The sequence below is a fragment of the Tympanuchus pallidicinctus genome, unplaced genomic scaffold, assembly GCF_026119805.1.
Source record: "Tympanuchus pallidicinctus isolate F22 unplaced genomic scaffold, pur_lepc_1.0 scaffold1, whole genome shotgun sequence".
NCBI classification, from domain to species: Eukaryota; Metazoa; Chordata; class Aves; order Galliformes; family Phasianidae; genus Tympanuchus; species Tympanuchus pallidicinctus.
The window spans coordinates 99,697,684-99,723,362 of NW_026294618.1; the positions used below are offsets into that span (position 1 = coordinate 99,697,684).

The following is a 25,679-nucleotide window of genomic DNA, read 5'->3' on the forward strand; positions in this document are numbered from 1 at the left end:
TTATAAAGATAGCTAAAATGAAATTTTGGGATAGAAAAATTGAACATGTCTTTGCTGCACAGCAATAAGCAACTGTAGGAAGATGGAAGGCAAAGATGCTGCCCCGTGCTCCCCAAGCTGATTTGGGTTCATGATTTCATAGAGCATGCTCTGAGGTGAGCACAAGTATCTCCAGCTTCAAAGGACAGCCTCGACCTGACAGACATCATACTGCAGGATATTTATGTTCACCCTGCAAATCAGCACACCTCATAGCAGAAACAAGGACTGGTAAGGAAGGGACCATCCAAACCCATCCATTAGTAAGAACAAAGCCAGTATGTTTGGAAAGCATTTTCAAACTTTATTTACAACTGTCACAGTGACAAAAATGTAGTTTGAAAAAAATGCTAGCTTCTCCCTGAGGCTCAAAAAGAATTACAGAAATATAGAATGTATATCCTACAACAGGAGTAGTTTTACTGGAGTGCTTTGTTCTTTAGATGCGTTCAACAAATAGAAATATACACAATACTTTCACAAAAGGATGCAGACAGAAATACACAAGTCTTTAGGGCAGACAGCAGGTCTTGAGTCCATGGATTGCCATCTCATTGCTGCCAGATGATAGGATCTTTGATATACAGCTTTGACTTGGTGGTACAGACTGAGAGTAACACTTAGAAATAGGACAATTGGCTGGTATACAAGTGTATAAGCTCATTCAGGTAAGACAGCAAGATTAGAACAAGTGTTACAGATACAACAGCTGAATCCATCAGAGAAAGCGGTATCACTACATGATGACCATTTGGTGATAAATCATCCACCCAGACAGGCAGGGAGAATATAACCAGGCCTGCAAGGCTAGAGACCAGCTGCACTGCGGGAACACTGAATTTCTCCTGCTTTCCTATCTGCCTGAAACAGTTACGTAGAGCTGAGAAGTTATTGCCATTATGTTTAAAACACAAGCAAGACGAGACTAAAATGATCCTGCTAGTAGGTTAAAAGCAGTTCCTGACCCCTGCCAGCGTTCAACTACTCATGAGGTATTAAAAATACAAATACACATGTTCAAATAGATTTTAAAAATGGAACCTGTTACAAGCAAAGGAGGGTGGCATTGGGATTATTATGAAAGTTTGGTTAAGGCCTTGACATTTCTTTTACTCTTCTGTGACCCCGGATTTGGTTTAGGTAGTAACTGTTCTCATCCTATTCCAAGAGCAGCTGGCTCCCTGAGCTGGCCCACAAAGCCACAAGAGCATCACTTTCCAGGAAAACAGTGAGTTACCCCACGTGGCACCAGACTTCCCTCCCCAAACAGAGACAGACTGCTCCCCATTGGAGAAGGATACCGAGAGAAGGACCCAAACACAGACGTTACAGAACAGTCTGCACTCCATTAAACACCCACAAACAGCTATCTCATCCTTGCCACAGAACAGACATCTTGTTCCAGGATGCTCAGGCTAACACTCCCCAGAGAGCTCCCTTCCACCTCCTCACTGATAATCCACACTGTCTGGTGTTCAGTCTTTGTATTACCTCCAGTCTGGCAGTGTTCCCCTTCTGCAGGTCCCTGTGCAGGAGCAACCAAACCTGTCCCCAAGCCCACTGACCAGCAAGTTGAGATATGAAACCTTACAGCCTCAAAAACACTGAGGCAAGCAGGTGCAATCCTCACCCTTCAGCTTTGGGCACTGGAACAAGACAAGACCAACCACAGTAGCCTTGGCAAATAGGAGAGAAAAATCCATGTGTTCAAATCTACATTAGTTCATGCTGCAAATGGATGTCTTCACATCAATTTTGCACTACCTCAAGCTAACTGCCTGCAAGATCAATTAGGGCCTTGCAGCAGCAGAGATGACAAGCAGCAGCCTAACGTTTCCCTGCAAATACAGCTGTTCAGCATTGAAAGGTCTAAAGGCAAACAGAGGGTGAAAAGACAGCTTTGGGAAAGTGACTGGTACAGGCTCAAGAGCGAGAGCAAGAAGCCCACTACTCCTAAGGATGCTCACTTGACCCTAGGAGGTGCTGAACTGGGGAAAGCTACAGGTCCCTCAGCACTAGAGCATTTTGTGATGCTTTGCTACAAACCCTTCCACCTCCAGACACAGAAAATGGAAGCTTTAGGAAAAACAAATCTGAGATGACCACTCTGTTCTCAGGCTTCTGGTCAAAAGCAGCTCCCAGCTGAACACTGCTTTGCTTGGCTTCCCTCTGCACTCCCCATCCCCAAGCTCCCCCCTCCAGCATCCCTCAAGTGATCACCCTCTGCCACGTGCTTGGAACTTCACTGCTGCCTCCACCTCAGAAAAATACAGATAGCGATCTCGAGAACAGCAAACATTTCTCTGCGTTACTTCCTTCCTTCCTCAGAAGGTCTGGTGACACCAAGGGCTTCAGTTCTCAATACAGAGAATACAAAAAAACTAAAATCTTGCAGGTGCAAAGTTGAACTTGTCTTTTCTCTTTAAAAAGACTTTCAAAAAAAGTGTGGCTCTTCCTTCAGAAGGGTGCAGTCCCTTGCCTTTCCTCAGATGCCATTTATTGCTCCTTGTTGTCCTCCTTTGCGTCTTCACAGCTTTCCTCCTCTTCCTCCTCCTGGACGAGGAACTCCTCAGGCGGCCATCTCAGCTCCCCGCTCTCCACATCGCCCTCCGTTGGCTCCACCACGATTGAGGGCAGGCGGTCCTTCAGCTTGCAGTAACAGTCAAAGTCAGAGGGATCGGGGAAAATCTGAAAGAGCCAAGAAACAGCCTGTGAGAGGAGCTGTTCTCAAGCAGTCTTAGCTAACATCCAACTCTCAAAACTTGGTTTTCAGGGTGGACTAGTCTGGACACAGAGTACACAACTGGGTGATGGGAAAAACCCCTCAACTTCTTAGTAATCGCTGAGAACTTGAAATCAGCACAGCCCAAGAGGCTTTCAAAGCACATACGTTTGCTTGGATAAGGCTCATCAAATAGGCACCTGCTTTGGGGTATTTACTCAAAAGCCTCACCCCCTCCCACCACAGCTTTTGCATGAATGCTCATGAGTTTGCAAACTGAGCTATCTCGATCTGCAAATCTGATCTTGTTTCCTGCTGCCAGTGAAGCTACACTTGTGCTCCAGGCACTGCTGCCAGAAGGAGAAGGAGGCCCAAGGTAGCACAGCACCAGAGCAGGCCTCACCCTCACAGTAAGGGGCTGTGCCTGGTGTTACTCATAGGCAGCAGAAACAGTCTGCATGAGAAGTTCAGCTGCATTCTGGTAGTATTCTGCATGCTACAGCTACTATCCATCAGCAGTGAAATTCAGCAGGAAGATGATCTGTGGAATTGTTAGAGACTGACCCGAAGGTCAAAAATGGGACCACATTTCTTAGGGCTGGAGGTATTTATGGCCTAGCTAAGAATTACGCATCCCAGCACAAAGTACAAGGACCTCCTTACCCCCAGTCCCTCAAAATGCAAAGAAACACCTCACCCCACCCCGCCATAGCAGCAGCATCAGGGCCCATACCCACAGGTAGTGCCATTGGGCTGCAGGCTTTGATCCTTCCAGAAACTAATGCAAAAATATAGGTACAGGAAAAGCTGCATTCAGCCGTGCTGGAATGTTAACAGTGGGTCTGCATAACTAAATGGCAGAGTGAACAGAACAGGAATGCCTTGCTAGTGGAACTGCTACAAGCCCCACCTCATCCTGAGAAAAAGCATTCAGTGACAGAACCAGTTCCCATATCAGATCCCCCAGTTGGTATCCAGAAGACTAAGCAGCTCTGTTTCAGAACATTTTATCTGCATATCCATTTTCCATCATGGGTGCATTAAAACAGCCTGAAGAGGCTTATCACCAAATGCTTTTTCCTGGAGGTGCAGATGACATGAGGAGCCATGTACTACGCTTTCTCTGAACACCATCTGAATTCATCCAAGCCACAAGAGCATCCTTGCGGAGAGGGGCACAGCAAACCTCACACTGGAACACTGCAGTTAGATGCTCATTTGGGAGCAAGAATTCATCTCTTCTGATCTTCGTGGTTCCAGCTCCAAAGCAGGTTCCTGACCCAGAAGCCTTGAGCATGAAGCACCACACTCCTCATGCCAATCACACAGCTATCCCACCAGCCTGGGAAAGCCTTACTCAAACCTCACTCCATCAACTTGTTCTTCAGCCTAGCAACGATTAATCACACTGAAAAGCTTTGTAGGAACCAGGTTATCAACTTGAAAAAGCCAGGCTGCTACTTAATATAGTCAGGCAGGGTAACTTTGGGAGCAGATGCTGAAGAAAGTGACTCAATGCACAAGTTGCCCTTGCACAGTGCCACTCTCAGGATAAGTGAGACCAGAACAGTTGCTTGGAGCTTTATGGCTTTTGAGCCAAACAAAGGCAGTTTCAGACACTCAGTACATTACTGGAAGTACAGTCAACAGCTCTAAAGCATCAACTTGATATCTCAACTCAGGACAGGAAAAAAAAGTACCCTTGACATTACTTTGTTTAGAAGGCTGCAATGGAAAAAGAAGTGTGGTTCAGGAGGTTATATAAGCTGATAGTGTCATGAAAATAGCCTCCTGTGCAAGAAAAATAGCAGTCTAATAATTAAACTAACCTTTGGCTGCTATCATTTTAAGCACATTGGGTCAAATTGGAGCAATTTCTTTGAAAACAGTCTGACAGGTGTTGTTTTTTTTTTTCCAGAAGGTAAGCAGTCATTTCCTTATTAAAAAAAAATCCCTAAAACACGGCGTGCAGCTTTTTTAATAAAAAACCAGCACAATCTTATCTCAAATAGCTGCAGGACAGACCAAACCCAAGAAGGTCAAGATTTTTTCCACTAAGTCATGTCTTTTAATCGTAGAGGCAGCATGAAGCGAGATGTTGCAACTAAATTTTCAAGGGGTGTGGACCATCAATGGAAAAATTATACAAAGGCAAATTTCCTAGCATGTGACAAGCAGGGCAGCACTGCCGGCCAAGTACAGGGACTGAAGGGAAGTGGTTTGCAGATTAAGACTTCGTTTGCACATCCAGGGAAATGGGATGGAAAAGTCTCCTGGGTCAACCCCAAAACAAGCTGAGTTGCAAGGCACTTTTTACCAAGATTAGCAAGCACCAGCTTCCCATCAATCCACACGAGCGCTGCCATGCCGCGTGTCACTCCCATGAGCAGAATCTGCTCCCTCCCAGGTTTAGACAATGGGAAGAAAAGCTTCTGGAGAAAGCCTGCAGTGAGTTCCCCCCAAGAGTGCAGCAGGCACAGATCTTAACTGCCAGCTCTGCACCCTCTCGCACTGCAGCCAAGACAGCCTGGCTGTGGAAACCTGCCTAGGAGCTTCTCCTCTTGCATTACCCAGCTCACCCACATGGAAAGATGACTCTGCATCTCCCCAGCACGCAAAGAACACAACCTCCTCGTACTTATCAGAGTGAGCCTACTGCTGACCTACCTGTCCCCAAATGATGGCCACCAACCAGCTGTTTGGGAAGGCCAGACAAAGGCAAGTTCAGAAGCAACTCAAAGATAGCTCCCTCTCTTCCTCTCCCCTTAATACTGCATGATGGCTGCAATGCTTGCACGCTTCCCCAGCTCTGTGGCATGTCACAGCTCCCAGCCCATGGCAAGAGATCTGACAACTTTACAGCACAAGAAGCAATATACACTCGTGCTCTGCTCAACACTGCTTCAGGCTTGCAGCAGCAAGACTGGTTTTCATGGGCCTCTCCAGATGATGTTCTGGAAACTCCTACCTTTCAATATAGTGAGAGCAGTGAAAAGCAGTACTTGAAATGAAAGCTTGAAATGATCTGCAGAAAGTCATGTTTGCCTCCGTTTCAGATGATCTAGCTCTCCTATCCTCAAATGAAGTCTTGGCAACAGGAATGGAAAGTTCCCTTGGCCCTGGGGAGGCTCATAGCCCCTCTGAGCATTTGCAGGGAGAGAAACACCAAAAGCAGGAGAGACGTCAGACAGCTAAGGAGATTAGTTCAGAGCTGCTGTAATCCAAGGGACACTTTTATATCCAAAACAACACCCACCTGTGCTCTCCATTCCACACCAAGAGTTAAAGTGCCTGCCTCCCCTCCTGTAGAGGCTAAAAGCTATTTCAGTTATATTGCAGGGAAACTAAGGTAAGAAGATCTTTCCAGATTGTGTTACTGTTTGGGGGAAAGTTTTACCTCATTGTGGTATTACTAATACAAGACACAAAGGTCTGCACTGAGATGCATACCACTTCAGGGACAGGATATACCCTGAGGTACACACACCACCTCCCCTCCCACTGCTAAGATGTGAGTTTGAGACCTCTCCAGCAGTATCAAGTTAAAATTCTGGTTTCTGATTTGAAATATAAGTTCTTGAAACTAAATTCTGCTGTCACCAAGAGGCACGGCAAGCTCCTTCCAGGAAGTATTTAAATCATCTCAGTGCCTTCTGCAGAGGAATTTTCCAGCTAAGAGAAGCAGCGCTGCTAAGTTTCACTCATACAGTAGTCATGACTTGAAACTGAGCTCCATCTAGTTATGCACACAGCGTGACTCAGGTTTATGAACTATGACAACTTCTCAGTCACAAGCACATCTTGGGGGACAGAGGCAGGGAAACTTCAGCAGCATAACATCGTAACAATTTTCCATTAGAGTAATGAGACATCAAGTAGGGAGGAAAAAACATGTGCTGAGGTGTTACCATGAGCTATTTGTCCTCAGTTCGAATTTCAGCACAGCACTTCTTCCTACACAGAATAGCTAGGAAGGTATTAGTTTGAGCTCTGCTCTTTCCATATACTGCTTATGCCTTCCATAAGGGTCCAAGACCCTGGAATAAGCATTAGCTCAACCTGAAGTAACTGAGCTAACTGATCTTGTCTAGTAACCGTGCTACGTGGAAGCTGAACAGGTAAAGTTATCCTAAACGTTCTGAATTCCACAGCCTCTGAAGGCATCCCAGCAGTGGTGAGTACCAGCTTCCACACAGGACTTCTCTGGGAGAAACCAAGGTGTAGAAGTGCCTCACAAGCAAACAAGATGAATCTCAGCCTCCATCCATCACCACCAGACCCCAGGTCAGCCCCATGTTGCTCCCTTGCAGGCCCCCAAGCCATTGCAGTACTGCTTTCTATCTCTCTGTTGTTTGCAAAGTAGAATGCTGACAGAGGTGTTGCACACTGATGCATCTCATGTCCCTCAGCATTGCAGTTCCTCAGGGGCCAGCAAAGAAGTTGCACTCACTAACACCAATTCCCCCCCAACAATGCTGATGTCCCAGGCCTTTGCCATGAACACCGGATGGGGCAATAAGCCTATTCACCTAGATTCAGTCAGTCTGACGTCATTCACAGCTAACTGTGGCTGTGATTAACCCAGACGGATCCCAGCATGATGCGATCATGACTTAAAGAGCTCAAGCTCCCCATGACAACCAAGCCCCAGCTGATGGCCATGAGGCAAGCTCAGCCTCTTCATGCCTGTCTCCCAAAAGGCAGGCCGAGATCCAACAAGATCAGCCAGTCAGGCTGCAGCAAAACAGCATGCTCAGCTTAGGACAGTATTTGCTTAAACACTTCACTGTTCACTGAGCACTGCTGTGCTCAGATCCACTTTCAAGACATAAGGCAGGATCCACATAGCTGTTTTGACAACATCAAGTCAGCCTTCAATCGGGCAGCAACACCCATGCTGCTGCAAGATGGCATTAGAGGACAAGCTGGCATAGTGCTGACAGGCTTTTCAGAGAACAGGTCTACCTGGTGCTGAAATTGCAAGCAGAACATCAGCTCCAAGGGGCAGGGAAATGGCCTGGCTCTGCGGGGACCACCAGGCAGGAGGGGCACAGAGTCCTCTGTAGGCACATCTGCTTGTAGCAGGGGCATCTTGAGCCATCAGCTGCATTTCAATGAGTTTTTTTGTTTAGCAGTCTCATGGGAATTATGGGATATCTATTAAAGATCCAGAAATAGCTCTCCACTGCAGGCACAAGACCCAGCATGACATCACCTCCTCAGCTGCATCTTCTGTTTTGTCTGTGCCTCCCTGCTCTGAGACTCGCATCCAGATTTCACCATTCATTTCCACCACCTTCAGTGGGCTCAGAGCAGCTTCACTTTACAAAAGCAGGAATAAAAACTGCTCTGTACTAAAAGGCTTTGAAGTTAGCACATCAGCTTGCAAGCATTTGGCACACTAACTGGAAAAAGGTATCCATGCCGAGAAAGCACATTGTGCAAATGAAACCACATACAAATTACTAAGCCTACACAGACAACTCAGTTATCATAGGTATGAGACTTCTGCAGCTCAGGTTTTCACATCACTGCAGCCGAGTCCAGCCTAAAGAACACCAGGAAGCGCTGCTGGGGGATGCACACCTCCTGGGGATGTACAAACACACTCTGGAGTGTGAGCAAAGGCAAGGAGTGGGCAGAAGAAAAGCTGACAAGCCACAGGTTCCACCAGAAGGAACCAGTGAGACAGGCAGGAGCCCTGACATTCAGCGAGCATCACGGGGTAAAGAAATCAAACTGCTAAGAGTTTACACTCTGGAGGTGTTGGTTTCCTCAGTTTACTTCCAAGGTTTTACTAGGAAAACAAAACTACTTTAAAACAGTAATTGATAAGTTAGGTCACAGATCGTTCTCTGCACAGCCCTAAGGGCAGCAAACTGAAACCCAGTTTCATGTCATCTCTGCAGCAGAACAAACCCAAGTTCTACTACATGAGAAGCTTTGGAAACTAAATGCTCACCTCTCATAGTTCTGGATCCACTGTTTTGTTTCCTGTAACCAACAGTGGTCACGCTCACTGCGAGCGCGCTGCTCTGCAGGTGGGTGAGGTAAGATGCTGCAGCTTAGCTCAAGCCTCAGCGCTGGAGCAGTCATGCTCTGTTAGCTCTGTCTGGTTTTAAGTTATTGCACTACAGCCCTCAGACCAGCATACCATTTTTCACGTACCAAATGCTCTCCATCAGCAGCATAAAGCAAGAAGTGCCAAACCCCAAGACGGAACAGGGTTCATAATGCTATTTGCATTTGATTTGTCCTTGCTATTTTAACTTCAATTTTCATCTGCTTGAGGATGATTTCAGCTTCTCACAGCGACATTTTCAGCCATGCAGTCAAAAGGAAGAAGGTTGCAACCCACTCTCAATCTTCTTTGCACTAACCTGATTTAGAGGCAGACCTCATCCCCAGCCCACACACCGCCCAGCAGCATCTGCCCTCTCAATACCCCAGGCCTTTCTGCCATCAGTTCAGCTTGCAATAGAGCCAAAGACTAGAAGGCAGTTAGCAGCTCCTGAGAACCCCATGACCACATCACTGCAGAGAACGGATCCAAAACAGACAAGTCCTGCATAGATGCAAGTTGTTAGCATTTACAGCAAACACCTCCAGGTTCTGATGGTCCACCTGAAGCTGAAGAAGTTCGCCCTCAGTTCACCCAAACAGACTCACTGAAGTCATTAGCACTAGGGGAAAACCTCACTGAAACAATCCGTCACAAATAAGCAGGGCACCCCGACTGCCTCCCACTGCACAGTCTGGATAAGAAAACCAACATCTGACCTGAGTGGCTTAGATGCCTGCATACAGTATACTGTTTAAGACACTTGTTTGAATATCTGGCAAGACTAGTGCAATAGCTTCAACTTTCACAGCCATTCCCACTGCTACACACATTCTCTATAGCAGAGGAAAGCAAGGCCATATGCTTTCCACTAACTCAAGCACTAAAACAGAACTGCTATTTCCACATACAGGCAATAAACTAAATTACTTGCACTGTTCAGATAGAGAATTTTGACCAAAAAAAGCAATGCAGCCCCATTTCCCCCCCTGCAGCTTTGGCTTCTGCCTGAGCCACGGCCCAAAGTTCTGTTGATTTCACGCCTCAGAGAACTGTTGCAGGCTTGTAGCTCATTTTTTCAGACATAAATATGCAAGTGTACAACAGCACACCCAATCTGAATGCCCCCACAGAACAAATGCCTTTGTGCAGGCTGTGTCACATCTGCAAATGAAGAACTGCAATCTGCCATGAGGAGTCACCCTGTGCAGAGTAATCAAGTCCTGTGCAAATACAGCTCCTATGTTAAACTTCACCAACAAGTTTCCTGCCAAGGTAGGGAAACTCAGATCTAGTAGGCAAAGATACACAACTCACTCTTTGACTGGAAGTACTGAGGCTGAAGGATAAAGGCTGGAGTCAGAGACCATCCCTTCACCTCAGCTACGGACTGAGAGGTTAAAAGCTAATTACTTTAATCACCAGTTGCAGAATGGATGCAGCTCATGCCTTCAGGTACTGTGCTTGCACACCCCAGGGCTTGTCAGCGCTGTGTCCAGCCTCATTGTATCTTACAATAGACTTAACCCTTTCAAGCAGGGGGAAAATCAAGGAGTAGCTCAGAAGATTTGAGTGCTGTACAAGCAAGTCCCTTTTGCTGCAGACAAATCATTTGCAAGCCACGGTCCTAGAGACCCCAGCAGCCTCTCAGCTTGGTGTCTGACATGGACCCTTCCTTAGGACATCTCCTCTCCCACTGCGCCTCTGTGCGCACCCAACAAGCCAGGGTTCAGGGACTTCAGAAACAAAGCACTCTGAGCAGATAACTAAGAGATATTTCAGACAAATTGCTCCAGCCAAGCAAGCACTGCAGCTCACTGACCAGCCCTTACTGCAGGACTTGCTGTTACATTTACCAGAGCGAGCCCATGGTCCAGCCCAGGCAGCTCTACAGGGGCTCGAGCGCTCACCTGATACGAGAGCCCATCTTTACGGGGGCTGAGTCCGATCTCATCCATAGCCGGGCTGCTCATCATCACTTCGGTCATCTCGGCTGATCTCAGGTAATCGGGGCTGGAAACAAAGGACAACATTCAGACCACCTCAGGGCTCCGGAAGGTCTGAGCGAGGTTTAAGCGGCATCAGAGCGGTCCGCGAGCCGCGATCGACAGCAGCAGCAGCATCCGGCCGCTCCCTCCCCGCTCCTGCCCCCATCCCAATCCCCCGGGCAGGAGACGGAGCGACGGGGCTCAGCATCTCCGCGCCCCCCGAAACGGGCAGCAGGCAGCGCCCACTCACCAGGGCAGGGGACAAAGCACAGACATGAAGTCCCGGCGGAGGCTGCCCACGCCCTCGGGGTGGCGGCAGGGCACCGAGGCACACGAGGCTGCCGGAGGGCGGGAGCTGCGCGGTACCGCCGAGCACACGGCCACCACGCGCCGCACCACCGCCTCCCTCTGAGCCCCGCCGGCAGCGCCGCGCCGCCTTAAATAGCCGCGGGGGCGTGGCCTCCGCAGAGCCCGCCCCTCCGCATGACGTCAGCATTTTCATGAATGGTTTCGGCGCGCCACTCTCAGGGGCGGAGCGCGGCGGGGGAGGGAGCGCCGTAATGCGGTGCGGCGCTGGGCGCGCGCCCGTGCGGAGCTTTCGTATGCACGGCCTGCCGTGACTTCGTGCTTTTGTGCCACGCGAGGGATGTGCGAGCTGCGAGGCTCGCGCTTTGCCTTCAGTTCTACTCCAGCTGCAAATACACGTGTGCATGCAGGCATAGGTGTGCTTGTTTCCTCCAGCAGGATAGTGTAAGCTTCTTAGTTTTGTATTATATAATATGGCGTATGCGGGTGTTTGACATCAGGTGTCTCCTTCCCTGTGCCAGATTATTGCCAGTCCCAAGGAGCTGACCCAGCTCATGGGAGCTCAGGTGGGCACAGGTGAACCCTGCGGGTCCCTCTCATTGCTCTGCTGATGGGCTCCCTGCCAAGAGAGGGCTCAGCCTGCAAAGCACATTTCTGAGGCTGAGCAATTGACATCCGGGCTGGAGGGAGCTCAGTTCCCTCCGATACATCACCAGGAACAAACCTGGCTCAGGCCCAGTGAAGGAGCTTGAGGGTCGTTACTGTTAGTCCTCACTTTGGCAGGAAGCCACTGTGAGGCTCATCCATATGATTAGCCGTAGGTGCATTAACTGTCCTCTTGGAAAAGGGCTGAAGCTGGAGAAGTGAGATCTGCCCTGGCTGAGGTGTGCACCAGCAGCACTGCAGCTGTATCCCATCTTTAAGAATGCTTCAGAGGAAATGTCTGTGTGCCTCAGAGATGCGGGGTCCTCTATGAGGCAGGAGGAGTTCCTGGTGCAGGGAAGTTGTGTAGCACAACTGCACCCCGTGCTTGTTTACCTTGTCCAAAAAAGTGGGAAAAGAGTCAATTTTTGTCTTATGTTTTCAGCCACTTCTAGGAAATGGAGCCCAGCATCACCTGATTTCTACTTTTTTATCTTCACCCCCAACATGCTCATGTGTATAATCAATGGATATCAAGACGTTACAATCAGAAAATAAACAAAAGAGTTAGGCAAAGTGGACTATGATAACAAGAGAGAATAAATGGAAGGCTTACCCTTATGCTGGGCTCACCACAAAACACCAGAAGGAGAGATCTCCAGCAGAGATCTTTCCCCACTGGCAGCCAGCTCTTAAATAGGTCTAGTTGGGGTGCAGCCTGGCTCCCCCTCCCTTCCGGCAGCACAGTGAATTGCCTTCACCTGTGCTCCTCTGGCTGACTCACAGCTCGCCTCAGGTGATCAATCAGAGGTTCAAGGCCGTGACTCAGTAGTTCCCATTCACTCATCAGATCCCTGTTTCACTGCTGCACATTTTTGCACTAAGCACTTGGGACCTGCTTGAAGTGCAATAGTATTCAGTGCATTTACATTCATTTGAAGGGAGATGGTCAGCTCTGGGGCTGATGGCACAGTAGCTATGGGGTCATCAGCATCTTCGACATCCCAGATCCCCCACATCCACACACTGCAGTATCCATCTGGCCATCACAGGTGCCATGACACCTGCAGTGTCACTTCCATCACCTCCATCCAGCTCACAGGAGCTCATAGCCTCCTATCCCCCCCTAGTCCTTCAGGGAAAGTTTCTTAGTGAATTAAATATACTCCTCCCACTTGGAACTGAAAAACAAAACCATGGAAACATTGGAACGTACGAACTGCATGCTGCCCCACCTGGCACCAACCCCTTCCTCCTGACATTTGCTGAAGGGCATGCCCTATTTACTTCCTCAGAAAAAAAAAGTAAAAATGAAAGGCTGTCGCTCCTTCCTTTCAGCCATTCTCTGCACAGCATTGCCTTCTTCAGTGACTTCTGGCCCGTGCTTGAAAGAAAAAAGCAGTCCTGTGAGACCAGTTGGGAGCTGTGAGCCAGGAGGGGCTGGGGGGTGAGTGATCCTTTGTGCCAGAGCCCTTAGGCTTGTCCTGATCAATAGGTGTGGGCTGAAGGCGTTTGCTGGTTTGGGACCTTTGCTGGCCCAGCTGTGGTGGGTGAGCAGAAGAGAGCAGAAGGGAGGATGGGATGGAGGACACAGACACACCACTGGTTCGAGAACACAGAAGTAGCCATGTGATGGGCTGATTTTCCACCTGCCTTTCCTTGCTTTTCTTCTCTGTTGCTTATGAGAATGCATCACATGAACACTCCGTCCGTTCTGGCCAGTGTTTCACCCAGCACCCTGGGCTTGGATGTTCTAGCAGGGCAGGATCAGGCCTGAAAGCAGGGCTTGGTGCTCAGCGAGCCCTCACTTGGCTCATATATGTGTCCCGCTAGCACCTCCTTCTGGTGCCTACTGCAAGAGGCATCATCTCTGTTCTGCTGAACCTGGCACTGCTCACACCTAGCGCAGTATTTCTGTGTCACACGCACAGATGATAATATATCTAAAATGCTTCACTGCAGAACTTGGCCTTCTGAACCTTCAGGGCTTGCTCCGTGCTCACACAACACGGAGCAATGGGCTGCCCTCCGCTGCCCAGCAAAGCCCCAGCAAACAGGCAGCAGACATGCAGCAAGGCCTGGATGCAGCAGGAATGCAGAAGGGCAAATTAGGAACAAAGTGTGTCTGTGTTGATATTTATATTCTGTCAGTGTAAATGAAATGCGTTTTGGCCGGAATCAGTGTATGGAAAATATCTTCATTTGAAAAATTGAATCCTTTACTGAACCACTGCCCTCCCCCTTTTTGCTGCACTCGGGTTTTATTTATTAACGGGTGTATTTCATTACCAGTGTGTCCCACTGGTGCTTGGCTCCCTGCTCACAGGCAGGTGAGGCCCTGTGAGGAGGCCTGGTGCTGCAGGCCTGATGGCGTGTCACCTTGTATGGCAGCAGGGCCTGAGAGACATCTCTGTGTTCCAAGAGAAGGAGGCAGGACCTGAACCAAGTGTTGGGAAGGCACCAAAACGGGAGCTGAGGGGAGATGTATTGCTCCTATGTTTCTTGTTCTTCTTTTTGCATGGAGAGGAGACTCAGTGCAAGTCCCGACGGCCATGGTGTGCCTGGATTCAGGGAGCTACTCCCAGGCTGCAGCAGTGCCCATCACCCTGCTTTGCATGTGCACATGTGCAAGAGGCGGCACGTTCCCCGTGTGCAGGGCTCCATCCCAGATCTGATACAAATCTCCTACTGATGCCTATTAAGTCAAGCCATGATGCTCAGTAGTGACCTTAAGTGTGACACACATCTGTCAAGGAGCAAGAAGTAATCCCATGAAATCCTCAGCTTCCTACTTATGCACCGAGGCCAGTTATCCCGTGCCTTCTGCCCCGAGAGCCTTCTAAGGCAGATCAATGCACTAGCTGCATCTAGAGGGACGCCAGGAATGAAGAGCCAAAGTGTTTGTGCTCTGCAGCCTCTAAGGATGCTCTTTCCTCTCTTTAGGCTTGAACTGACCCCAGAGGGAGATGATGTTGGTGTAAAGGACACTGTCACAGCCCGACCCAAGGTGGACGTATGTAAATTTGTATATTAATGTACAGAACAAAGTTCTGCCATGCAAAAGCAGTGAGAAGAAGAGCAGATTTCTCTATGGAGAACTCCTCTGTGTTATTTTAGTGAAGAAGACTGTCACCGAGTGCTTGGTGCCAGCAGGTTTGTGGGTGGGCAGGAGTCTCCCCAGACAGAGCCTCAGCCAGCACCAGCTTTGTCTTGCAGTTGGGGTGTTTCTGCAATACTGAGAACTATTGCTGTGGCTCCCTTCCCTGCCTAAAACAGGCACCCTGCTGCTGAGGGCATAAATTTCAGACTCTACCAATGCTGTGGCAACTGGCACTCATCCTACTAACCACCCCTCACAGCACTCTGTACCCCCTCCATGGGCACTGCCAATGCCACGATGCACGGCTGTTCCTGCAGGGGATTTGCCCATCAGTGTACGCCAGCCTGTAGCAGCTTAATGGGCACAGCTAAGGGCAGGGACTGCATTCTCCTCTGGAAATTAGAAGTCTCATCACCACGGGACACAGTGGTGCCAAGTGGGTTCAACAAACTGAGCCAGCAGATTCAGGAGGGTCAGTATTTGTGGTGACATGGACTAGACCAGGAATGATTTATTTTATGGTAGTCCGAGCTACTGGACCACCACCAACACCAGCATCTCACTTGAAGCATGATGCTCCCAGCACCACGGTGCACCCTGCTTCTTGTGGAGAGCCTCATCCAGCAGAGACCCGCCAACAGGGATGCAAGGCATGAGGGTGCAGCAGAGCCACACAAGCCTTGCCTGTGGGCTGCTCAGTAGAAAAGCAATCACACTCCGTCTAAAGGCGTGTTATTTAATCCTGGGGAACCAACAAGGGGAGATCCAAAATAAACAACATCTGTGCATTCACAAATAGGAAATGGAGTTGCTTTCATGTCCTGAGCCTGTTGATTAACCAGTGCTATTGTTTGGCTTGGCTCTCACTGCCTGGTAACTTGGAAGGAAGGTAACTAAAAGGGATCGTTTGGTTACACTCCCTAAATCTGAGTGTCTTTAAATAGTGCATGAGTTTGCAGTTTGGCTACAGAGGACTGATGGGAAAAGGTAGCAGAAGAGTGCAGATGGCTATCAGAAGGGAACCTGTGTTTAGTCTGCTTGTGCCAGATGGGAATGGAAAGTTTGCTCCCTTGCCAAGTGTTTAAAAGAGGAAATAGGATGTGATATTGTGCCTCCCACTCCTTTCTCTCCCCTGAAACCAGCACACAGCTCTACTTCCACTTGGTGTAAAAAATAAAAAATGCAGCTTGGACCACTTGAAGCCTCGGACATGCCTAGAGAGAGATCTCATTCCTTTTTAATGTGTGCATTGTATAGAGATGGACAGAACAGTATATTTTTACACACAACTGATCCAGCAGTACGCAGCACCTGTCTGCCAGTCTCTCATATTACTCAGCACAACAGAAACGAAACTACAAAGTTCCAAACTGCAGAGATGCCCTGCTGTGACCTTCCTGTCTCTGGCCAGCAGGAGATGGGACCTCTGCTACAGCCCCACAGTAAGACTCATGTCACTTACCACCTGGCTGAGAAACCCACCTGTGAGACAAACCACAGTCTCTCTCCTCAAACTCCTGTGATTTCTCCTGGCTCATAGAGCTCTGTCCTTCTGGAGGAGATGGAGACTGAGATAATAATGGGATGAGGGCTCAGCAGGTGGTTTTAGGACATGTTGGGGCTCACCCCAACCCTGTCCCACTAGCATGGGCCCTGCAGCAACCTCAGTAATACAGTGCATCAGTAAACATTCAGGTTAACCTTGGAAACAGCTCATGGTACTGAATGCCATGAATCACCACTAAGAGCTTTGGGCAGAAGGGACCTCTGGAGATCTCTTGCCCAGCTCGTGCTCAGAGCAGGCTGACCTGCCAAGCAGGCGCAGTTGCAGAAGGCTGGTGGAGCTGAGTTCTGAATATTCCCAGAGCAGAGACCCCTCAGCGCCCCCAGCACCTGCCTCTGCCACCTTCCACTGCCTCACCAAACACAAAGTGAATAATTTTCTTGCTTTCTAACCAGAATTTCCATTCTGTATCTGCTGCCTGTTGCCTCTTGTCCTCTTGATGTGTACCTGAAAGAAGAGTGTGGTACAGCTCTTCACCAAGCCTCCATTTTAGATGCTGGATGATGGGAGTTAGATCCCTTCCTTTACCTTTTCTTCTCCATACAGAGCAGACCAACCTCTAAGTAACTTTAAACAATGTCCTTGCTGGTTAAGGAGAGCTGTTGAGAGCTATATGCCAAGCTCAGGTAGAAATGCAGAGAGCAGCAGCATCGCTGCCAGGCACACTTAGGCACGGGCTGAAGAGCAGGGTGGGATGCAGGATGGGATTCAGCCTTGGCAGTCGTCTCACTGATGCAGACACTTCCCACAAACCAGCTTGCAGAGCTGTGACCTGTGCTGCATGTCCTTGGTCACCTGTCAGCCCACATTACCGGAGCTGTCAGCCCTCTGCAACATGAGTGTGGGGTCACAGGGGCTTAGGCTCAGCAGCCCCCCCACCTGTCAGCCATTCCAAAAGCTGGAAGAGAACAACCCTTCCCAGTGCCTCGTGACAGTCAGGATGATCAGGTCTCAGTAAAAAGCATCTGCCAGTGTGGCTTGCTGCGGGCTTTGGAAGGAGATCAAAAGGTTGGCAACAATGGCACAGAAATGTTTTGCATACAGTAACACTCATTTTCCAAATTTCTCATCTCCCAAAAGCAATGGGGCAGTGCCATCAACTGGTGGTGTGTTTAGTGGTCACACTGAAAGGCAGCAGCACAGAAAGTTGGGAGGACAATTCTGACTTTTTGGAAGTGAAAAGTGAAGTGCTTGAGCTTAGGAAGGGTGCTGGGAAGGAAGGCAGGTTCATCTCCAAAAGCCAAGCTCTGGGTATAGCACAGGGCTAATAGCAAGGAGAAAATCATGGAAATGCCCATGTTGTTTGCTTCCTTCTTCTGCATTCATCTTTTGATTACTGCAAAGTCTCCGAGCGATAGTTAGGAGTGGACACATTGCAGGAGTTCTCAGATCTAATTGAGCTCTCTTGAATATAAACCATTTATAACAACCTTTTGCAGGAAGAAAACACAACGTACTCTACACTGGTTCAGCCAAGAATATGCTGTCCTGTGGGCTGATTAGTTCACCTGCAGCACACCACTGATGAGCAGCAGCATGGAGTCTTTTGCTCCAGTAGGCAAAGGGTTACGTGGCTTAAACCTGATCCCATTACAGTAGGAATTTTAGAACTCTTCCAAACAGGAGTTCTAGGCTGCTGGGCTTGTGTCTGGGTGCACAGAGTATCTAACAGAAAGGAACTGGAGGAGGCTGGTAGGAAGGTGTTATCCTCTCCTGTGTGCCTGACTTTCAGAAGGCAGTGATACCCCTAGCCAGTCCCTAACTGAAGAGGATTTCCAGGTGTGTTTTTGCACCAGAGCTCCCACAGATGCCTAGAAATGCCCCTTTTGGCTTTCTGCTCGTCCAGGGCAGGAGCGCGATGCTAGAGCAGGGAGCTGGCCCTGCCTGACACCCAGGCTTCCCTGGCTAACAGATGAACAGAACTTGGAGGCATGGAGGCACCAATCATTGATCCACTAAAAAAGGTTGGCTTGGACTAAAGCTGCCAATCTAAGTCAGCACAGAGTCATAGCAGGATTTCAGACAGCAGGGTTAAAACTGAATACAATGAAGCCCTTGTGGCTGGCTTCAAACAAGGTCTTTGGGGGAAGATTCTTCATCTGGCCGTGACACCCAAAGCACCAGCAGTGTTCACTTTGGATGAATCTAAAATGAACCAAGCTGACCTTCTTTTCGGTTTGATCAATGCAATGAAGAATTCCATTATTTATAAATAATAAGCTGAGCTGTGCTGGGTGCCAGCTTGACCTGCTGCTGCTGCAGCCTCAGCCCAGCTGAGATCTCCAAGTTGTCCTGCATCCCAGCGTCTGAGCCCCACAGCTCACACGATGGCACACTGACAGCATTGGCCAAAACACCCCGGTTGCAGCTTTACAGGAAGGAACAAAGTCAGCCTGGGGCATCCAGAGTGGGGATGGAGAGAAGAAAGAGCCACAGTTGAGTCTTATTAAAATTACTTTAAAATGCTGAAAAGGCCAAGGACTAATGGGGAAGAGGAGACTTTACAGCTCTGCTTTGAGCCCTCATTTCACTCCTCTCCCCTTCAAGTCCTCCTCCTAACAGCCATGTCCCTGCTGCCAGAGCCATGGCATAAGAGCCATGGACTGAAAGAAGCAAATGAGCAGCACCAGAGCAAGTGTCTGAAACCCAGACACCAGGCTTCCTTAGGGCCTGAGGCCTCAGTTATCATTTGAAAGGAGTAAAAGCTGCTCGTTGTTGTTTCTCTTCTCCCCTGGCATAGGCTTCTTTATTCTTTATAAGGAAAAATCAGCCCAGCTGAGTGCGTTTTACAGGGAATGGCCCCCAGGAGGATTTTAGACCCTAAGGGAGAAAAAAGCCCTTAAAACATTCAAAGCTGAAAAGTGAACCATTTGACAGAGCCTCTGCGATGGTGGCTGCTGACAGCAGAGGGAGTCCTTGGGCTGCTTTTCCTCCACCTCCGCGGCAGAGCCCGGTGTCCGTGTTTGGGAAGCGGTTGAAACGATGGACCCGCGGAACAGCTCTTGCCTGGGGTCTGCGGGGGCATTTTGGCCCATCGGCCTTGGCTGGGAGAGGAAGGCCTCACCCTCATCCTCAGCTGCAACCAAAGCCCATCTCTGGCCACAGGTACCCGCAGTGCTGCTCTGAGCAGAGCAGGGCTGTGCGACACGAGCTGTGTCCCGCTGTGCAGCGCACCGTGCCCAGTGCCATCACATCCCCTTCCCTTGAAGACAGAGGCCTTCATGGCAAGAGGCAGAGCTGGTAACTCTGCACCTGTTATAAATGGCTTTAGCTCCTGGGGATGGAAGGTATTCTGTGAAGCTGAAATATTAAAACTACCCAGGATTATTCATTAAACATCGGTGATCATCATCACATTTACTGTCAGATGTTTCGACGTTGCTATTCTGCAGTGGGAGGGAAGGTATTTTTAGGCTGGTTTCCTAAGGAAGAAGCCCTGGGGTCACGCAGTCAATCTGTTTGTCTGTCTGTCCTTGCCGACCTGGGAACCTCCTGGCTCACTCTGGCTGAAGTTTGCACGGTGCTGGGAGCGAGTGTTGGCTGAAGGACAACATTTACCTCATCTGCAAAACAGGATGTTCCGAATCCAGATCTGATTTTCCACCCTGAGAACCTCGGGCAAATGTAAATTGATACAAACTTGAAAAGCAAACACAAACACGGGCTTATTATTTATCATTAAAACATCTCAAGAAGGCTCTCGAGCCCTAAAAGCAAAACTTTGATGCAGTATAAAAGAATTATGTTCCTGAGATGTATCACCTCAATAATTCAAACAGCATCTATGAAATATAAATGCAATATATTAATAAATTAAATTAAATTAAAGCCACCGAAAGCCAATTATCTTGTAAAAGATCTCTGATAGCTAAACTAATGAGATGTAGAGAGATTAATTTAGATCTCCATTTTAGGAGGTGATATAAATTGCTGTAATGCCGTATCCAGTTACTGGGTTGATATTGAGACTTGTGAAATACATCTGCAAGAGCTTTTAAATATTCAGGACAAAGTCGATATTAGAATGGCACGAGAAATAATTAAAAATTAGCTGTATTGTCACATTTCACGATCTGATTACATCTTCCAGTTTATAAAGCTTCAGCTGCCTCCCCAGGTATCTACCTGCAGGGGCTGGAGGGCTTACAAGCAGGGTTTTATGTGTTTAAATAGCCACAGTACACTAAATATTTATCCTCGTTGCACATATGTGGGGAATTCTTGCTTTTTAGGATAGCTGTGCTTGCTGGGGCATCACCTAATAGGTTTATTTGGCCATAAGGATGGTCAGTCATGCCCTGTGGTTTCACCTTCCAAAACATGTCACTGTCCAAATCACAGCTGCTGGCAGAGAGTCAGAGGAGGAAGTGCTGTATGGGCTGGGGCCTGCAGGACACTGGGCAGGCAATAGGGGATGCCGGCCACTCGCTGCTTCTGCCAGTGTGGAACTGCTGGAAACACAGCCTTTGCTCCTCTGTTTCTGTTCAGATCAAAGCAATCAGATGGAGGGGAAACAGAAGGATCACGGTGTCACAGTGTATATGCCTAAAGCCCCCCAAAGCAGTCTTGCTACTCCAGAAGCAGGCCTCCAACGCTGGGTGAGGTTTCAGCTTGGAGGTCCATCATTCCTGGAGGTGCCCAAGGCCAGGTTGGATGGGTCCTGGGCAGCCTGAGCTGGAGGGGTCAGCCCTGCCCACAACAGCAGTTGAGGCTGGGTGGGCTTTTAGGGTCCTTTCCAGTCCAAACCATTCTGTGATTTTATGGTTCTATGATCTGTGCTTAGGCTGGGACTTGTTTACGGGGAGCTTTGTACAAACCTCCATAACTGTAAGAGCAACTAAAGGCCCCACGACCCTCCCCTACCTGCACTCAGGTCTGCTGCACCTTGCACTTCCCTCATTGAGCAGGAGCTGCTCCGGGCACAGCAAGCTTTCCCTGAGCTGCAGGAGAAACACAGTGTGGGGGTGTGGGCAGGGAGGATGGCGGGGCCTTGAAACCTCCAGCACAAGGCGATACCAACGGCCCTGGTGCTGCGAGCTGCTCCCCCGTGGAGCACGATGACCTTGGGGCCGTGAATGCGCTGGGCACAGCAAGGAATAAGTCTGGGAGGTGTGCACGGCCCTGCCAGGACAGTTGGGATGGATGTGCCCAGCTCTTGGAGCACGGCCCAAGGAGATCCTCAGGACCGGGTGTGAGTACAGCCCCAGGTGGGCTCTGGCAGGAGGGAGCAGGACCCCCAGCATCATCACACCGGCAAGGACAGAGGGTCCCCACCATCAGCCTGGGCAGCACTGTGGAGGGGTGAGTGAGTGCAGCTAAGGGCAGGGGGATTGGGTTTGATGCTGATAAGAATGGTGTTCTTTTAACCCTTTTCTCTCTAATATTCCCTTGTCGCTCGTGCAGCTGTAGTCAGGTTAAGGAGCAATCTTTGGCTGCGTTGTTAAAACCTTTAAGCAGACGAGCAGCAGGTTCGCCCCTGCTCTTGTTTCTTGTAGTTTTGAAGCAACCCTTTCTGTAAAGACAGAAATATCCTTAGAAGAGAAAAAGGAAAAAAATTTTAAAAATCTCACAATTAAAAGCAGAAGCTTTTAATTAAAGCTCTCTGCTCCTAAAAGTCATCTTTCCCTGTCGTTTTGGACAAAATGGCAGAGCTGGCTAACTGGGTCATACAGTGGGGTCCCAACCCCTGGGGCCCCAACTCCTGCAGAAGCATTCAGCAAGCAGACCTGGAGTTTGCCAGATTAAAAGAAATGGCCAAGTCGAAACTTTTCTCCCGAAAATCCCTAAAATGTGCAGGAGCTTGGGCTGTGTGGTTAGCAGCCAAAAGTCAGGCTGAGGAGAAAGAGGCGGCCCAAGCAGAGGTCCAGAGGCTGAAGGAGGAGAACGGCAAGCTGAAAGCGGAGATAAAGGCCCAGCGGCTGAAGCTGGAGGAGGGCAAAACTCGGGAAAGCATTGCGGCTGTGGAACAGGTGAGAAGTGTCCTCCAGTACCAGGAGGTGTGCGAGCAGAAAAAGGCAGTTATGAGTGAGAACAAGGCGCTGAAAGACAAACTGGCTGTCAGCGCGAGGACCGTGGAGGAGTTTCAGGGAGCGATCCGAGCGTTGGTGCAGAAAATACAAGCCCTGAAAGAGAAAGGCACCGACCACCGAGCCTGTGAGGCCAGGGTGGAGAAGTTAAAGGCAGCGTTAGGGGCGAAGCACAGCACGGCCCTTGCCAAAACAACCTGCCAGGGAGGCAGCGAGCCCTGGGATGGAGCGGCATGGCTCGATCCGGAGGGCGGCTCCTGTGAGCAGAAGCACGGGGCTGTGAGCCCGTGTCTGCCAGCTTGTGAGGGGGGGGAAAGGGGTCAGGCGAGCCCCGCTGCGCTTCCTGGTGCCCAGGCTGTTGTGAAAAGGGAAAGTGGGGGGGTGGAGGAAGGGGAAAGCAGAGGAGATGTACAGCTGCAGGCAGATGGGGGGACCGGGGGGGAACCAATGGGTGCCCCAGCCCTGCACCGGCACAAGGCAGCGAGCAGCCAGGCCGCAGGGGCTGCCTGGGCACAGGAGGATGGAGGGGGCTCTGGCAGAGGGCGCGGAGGCAAAGGGTGGAGGAACCCTGAGAACAAAAGGGACTGGGGAGGGCTGCAGACCCCCGGCACGGCCGCTGCCTCAGCCCTGCTCCCATCGGGAGGGAGGTGGCCGGGCAAGAGGCCGTGGCAGAGCGGCACGGGCCCCAGGCTGGGGGCGAGGAGTAACGTGGCCAGGAGGGAGCTGGGCTCGATGCGTGTGGACATATGGCGGCAGCTGAGGCAGCACGGGGAGGACATGGCCCGCTGGGATAACGCCCCCACCAGGGCGCTGCTGGAGCGGCTGCTGGAGCTCAGCGGCAGCAGGGAGGGAAGCAGGGCTGGGGCCCCCGCCCTGCCCGTGGTGGTGTAGGGCAGCCACTGCCCTTCCCCGGGCACTCGGGGCACATGGAGAACCGAGTGTGGGACGTGACTGCTGCAACCTGAGCGGCATCTCCGGTGGAGAGGATGCGGGAGAATGAAATGTTGAAATGGGGGGGAGGGAGGTCGGTTATGGGGGCTTCTGGGGTGGGAGGTTGGTTTGCTTTTACAGGAGGGAAGATGGTTCTTCCAGCAGGAGATGAGAGCAGGCCTTGCTGTGCCTGCTGCCTGCTGGGCTGCAGGGAGTGCAAACCTTGCTTGGGCTGAGCGAGCGAGGCTGCTCTTAGGAACAAAACCATGCGAGTTCCAGGAATGTCCATACATGGGAGTGAGCCCAGCACTGACTGCAGCATTTATTCTAGTGTTAACAGCAGTGTCTGTTTTTTTTTTTTAGAATGAAGAATTACAATAAAGAGAGGGAGAGATCATGATAGAGCATTTGTAATAATGTCATAACCGCTCTCTTAAACTGCAAAGTTCTTCTGTTACAGAGAAGGGATGGAACAAACAGATAACAAATGTGGACGGAGGATTTGCAAGCAGCTCTCTGAGAACAAAAGCTAATAAACTGCATAAAAATATGCAAGCAAAATGCAGCTTCCTTGATCTTTAATATCACCAAAAAGCCCTCTGGCTATGAATGGCCTGCATTGGGTAATGGAGGTAATACCAACAACGTTTGCTATTCTTGTCTTCACAGGTAGCACAGAAAAATAAGTATGCGTTCCTAACTATTAATGTTACTAATTGCATGTTGCCTAGCTTTCTCTTGCTGGATTTTATGTTGCTTTGTTATCAGACAGGCACAGATGTAATCCTTCACTTTTTCCAGATCGGTTGCTGCAGTTCAAAAAAGAGACAAAACAAACAAACTTGTGGCAGCAGTGGAAGAAATGGATCCAATCTAAAGGGGTCTCCGTCTCCAAACAAGAGAAATTCTGTTTCCCTTGATGAGGATGGACACACCTCCTGTTACAGATTGTGATTGTGACTAACAGACTGCTACTGCACGTGATGCAGTGCCTTCATACAGGAAACACGTAGCTGTGGCTGTGACTCTGAATCTGTAAAGCATTGTAATGTGAGTACAAGGAGAAGCTAAGAAGAAAAGGTGAATAAATTGTCTAGACGCCTAATGTTTAATTACATTAAAATATATGCATCTCATTAATGTAGCTTTACAATGCTGGAATTCATCTTCATGTAGAGTACCGGTGTAGAAATTGATGGCACTGGGATGGGTAGAAAATTAAAGGTCCTCTAGTAATGTGGATGTCAAGATGCAACGTAAGTGCAATTATGCATTGCCCTGATGAAATATTTTATTTCATTAAGGAGGAGATGAGGTGATTTCAGCAGCTTACGGAGGAGTTTGGGATGAGAGCTGTGCACCAGTGCCGATGAGAAGGGTAACAACAAGCAGGAAACACCCAGGCACATTAATTGCATATAAGGAGGCAGTGGGTTGCAGTCATCTGTTTAGAACAGTTTATCCTAACGTGAATATGAAGTTTATCCTCTGTTTTCTGACGGGTCCATAGTCGTCTACGTGGGATGCAGCTGTGTTTGTGTGCATACCCAATGCCCAGAAATCACCTCTAAGCTGTCTGATCATGCATGCATATGTAAAGTGGCTTGAATTTAAATGTGTGGTTTTAATCAATGTTTTTTAGAAGTGACACTAAAATCACTAGAAACATTTTAACTCTGTACTAAATGAATTCTATTAACGCTTGGTGTAGGTTTGAGCTAGTGTTGCAAATAACAGAGCATTCAGTTTGTACATTTGTGGTCCCACAGGCAGTAAAACAAGCCACCAAAGCAAGGTTTGCAGTGCACAAAAGAATGAGCAAGTTGCTGTTACTACAACCACATAAAAAAAGATGCTGAGCATCATTCCTGGTGTAAATCCCTCCTCAGCGAGACTCCATTAGTGACTGAAATGTTTAACCAGTACTCTGGGAGTGTAATCTTGGGTGCTGGGAGAGCTTGGTTAATTGTGCAAATTATCCAGGCTATTAAAATCAAATGTGAAGTAAATTGCACAGTGGCTACACAGTAAAGCCAAGAGCTACAGACCCCTCCTTAGACCCACACGAGGCAAGACCAGATAGGAAAGAGCAAATGCCTCCAAGAAGATCAATTGCTCGGTCCTGGCCAGGAGCCTTGAGCCATGGGAGGGTTTGCAAAGTCCTTGCTGGACTCGTGTGTGACAGCTCATGATCACTGACTGTCAGAGGGGTCTGTCTGTAGGCTTTACAGCCCATGAGGCATGGTCCTGCCCTTGCCAAGAACACGGCGTGGGCTGTGTTCTAGCACTGCAGAACAGAGA

General features: G+C 49.2%; 1 protein-coding gene across 1 annotated transcript; it reads right to left on the minus strand.

Moving 5' to 3' along the window:
* Positions 1–322: 322 nt before the first annotated feature.
* LBH (LBH regulator of WNT signaling pathway) lies at positions 323–11,224 on the minus strand. The gene is made up of 3 exons (XM_052683561.1): positions 11,061–11,224; positions 10,733–10,835; positions 323–2,727 (listed from the first exon to the last, which is right to left on the minus strand). The coding sequence occupies exons 1-3, from the start codon at positions 11,084–11,086 to the stop codon at positions 2,536–2,538; spliced, it is 321 nt and encodes a 106-aa protein (XP_052539521.1). The 5' UTR covers positions 11,087–11,224; the 3' UTR covers positions 323–2,535.
* Positions 11,225–25,679: the final 14,455 nt, after the last annotated feature.

Excerpts from the sequence above, each read along its gene's own strand:
- LBH (XM_052683561.1), bottom strand. The coding sequence starts at position 11,086 with ATGTCTGTGCTTTGTCCCCTGCCCTG. Across the intron at positions 10,836-11,060 it reads GTGCTTTGTCCCCTGCCCTG|CCCCGATTACCTGAGATCAG; the intron begins GTGAGTGGGCGC and ends CTTTGTTTCCAG. Across the intron at positions 2,728-10,732 it reads AAGATGGGCTCTCGTATCAG|ATTTTCCCCGATCCCTCTGA; the intron begins GTGAGCGCTCGA and ends TGGCTCTTTCAG.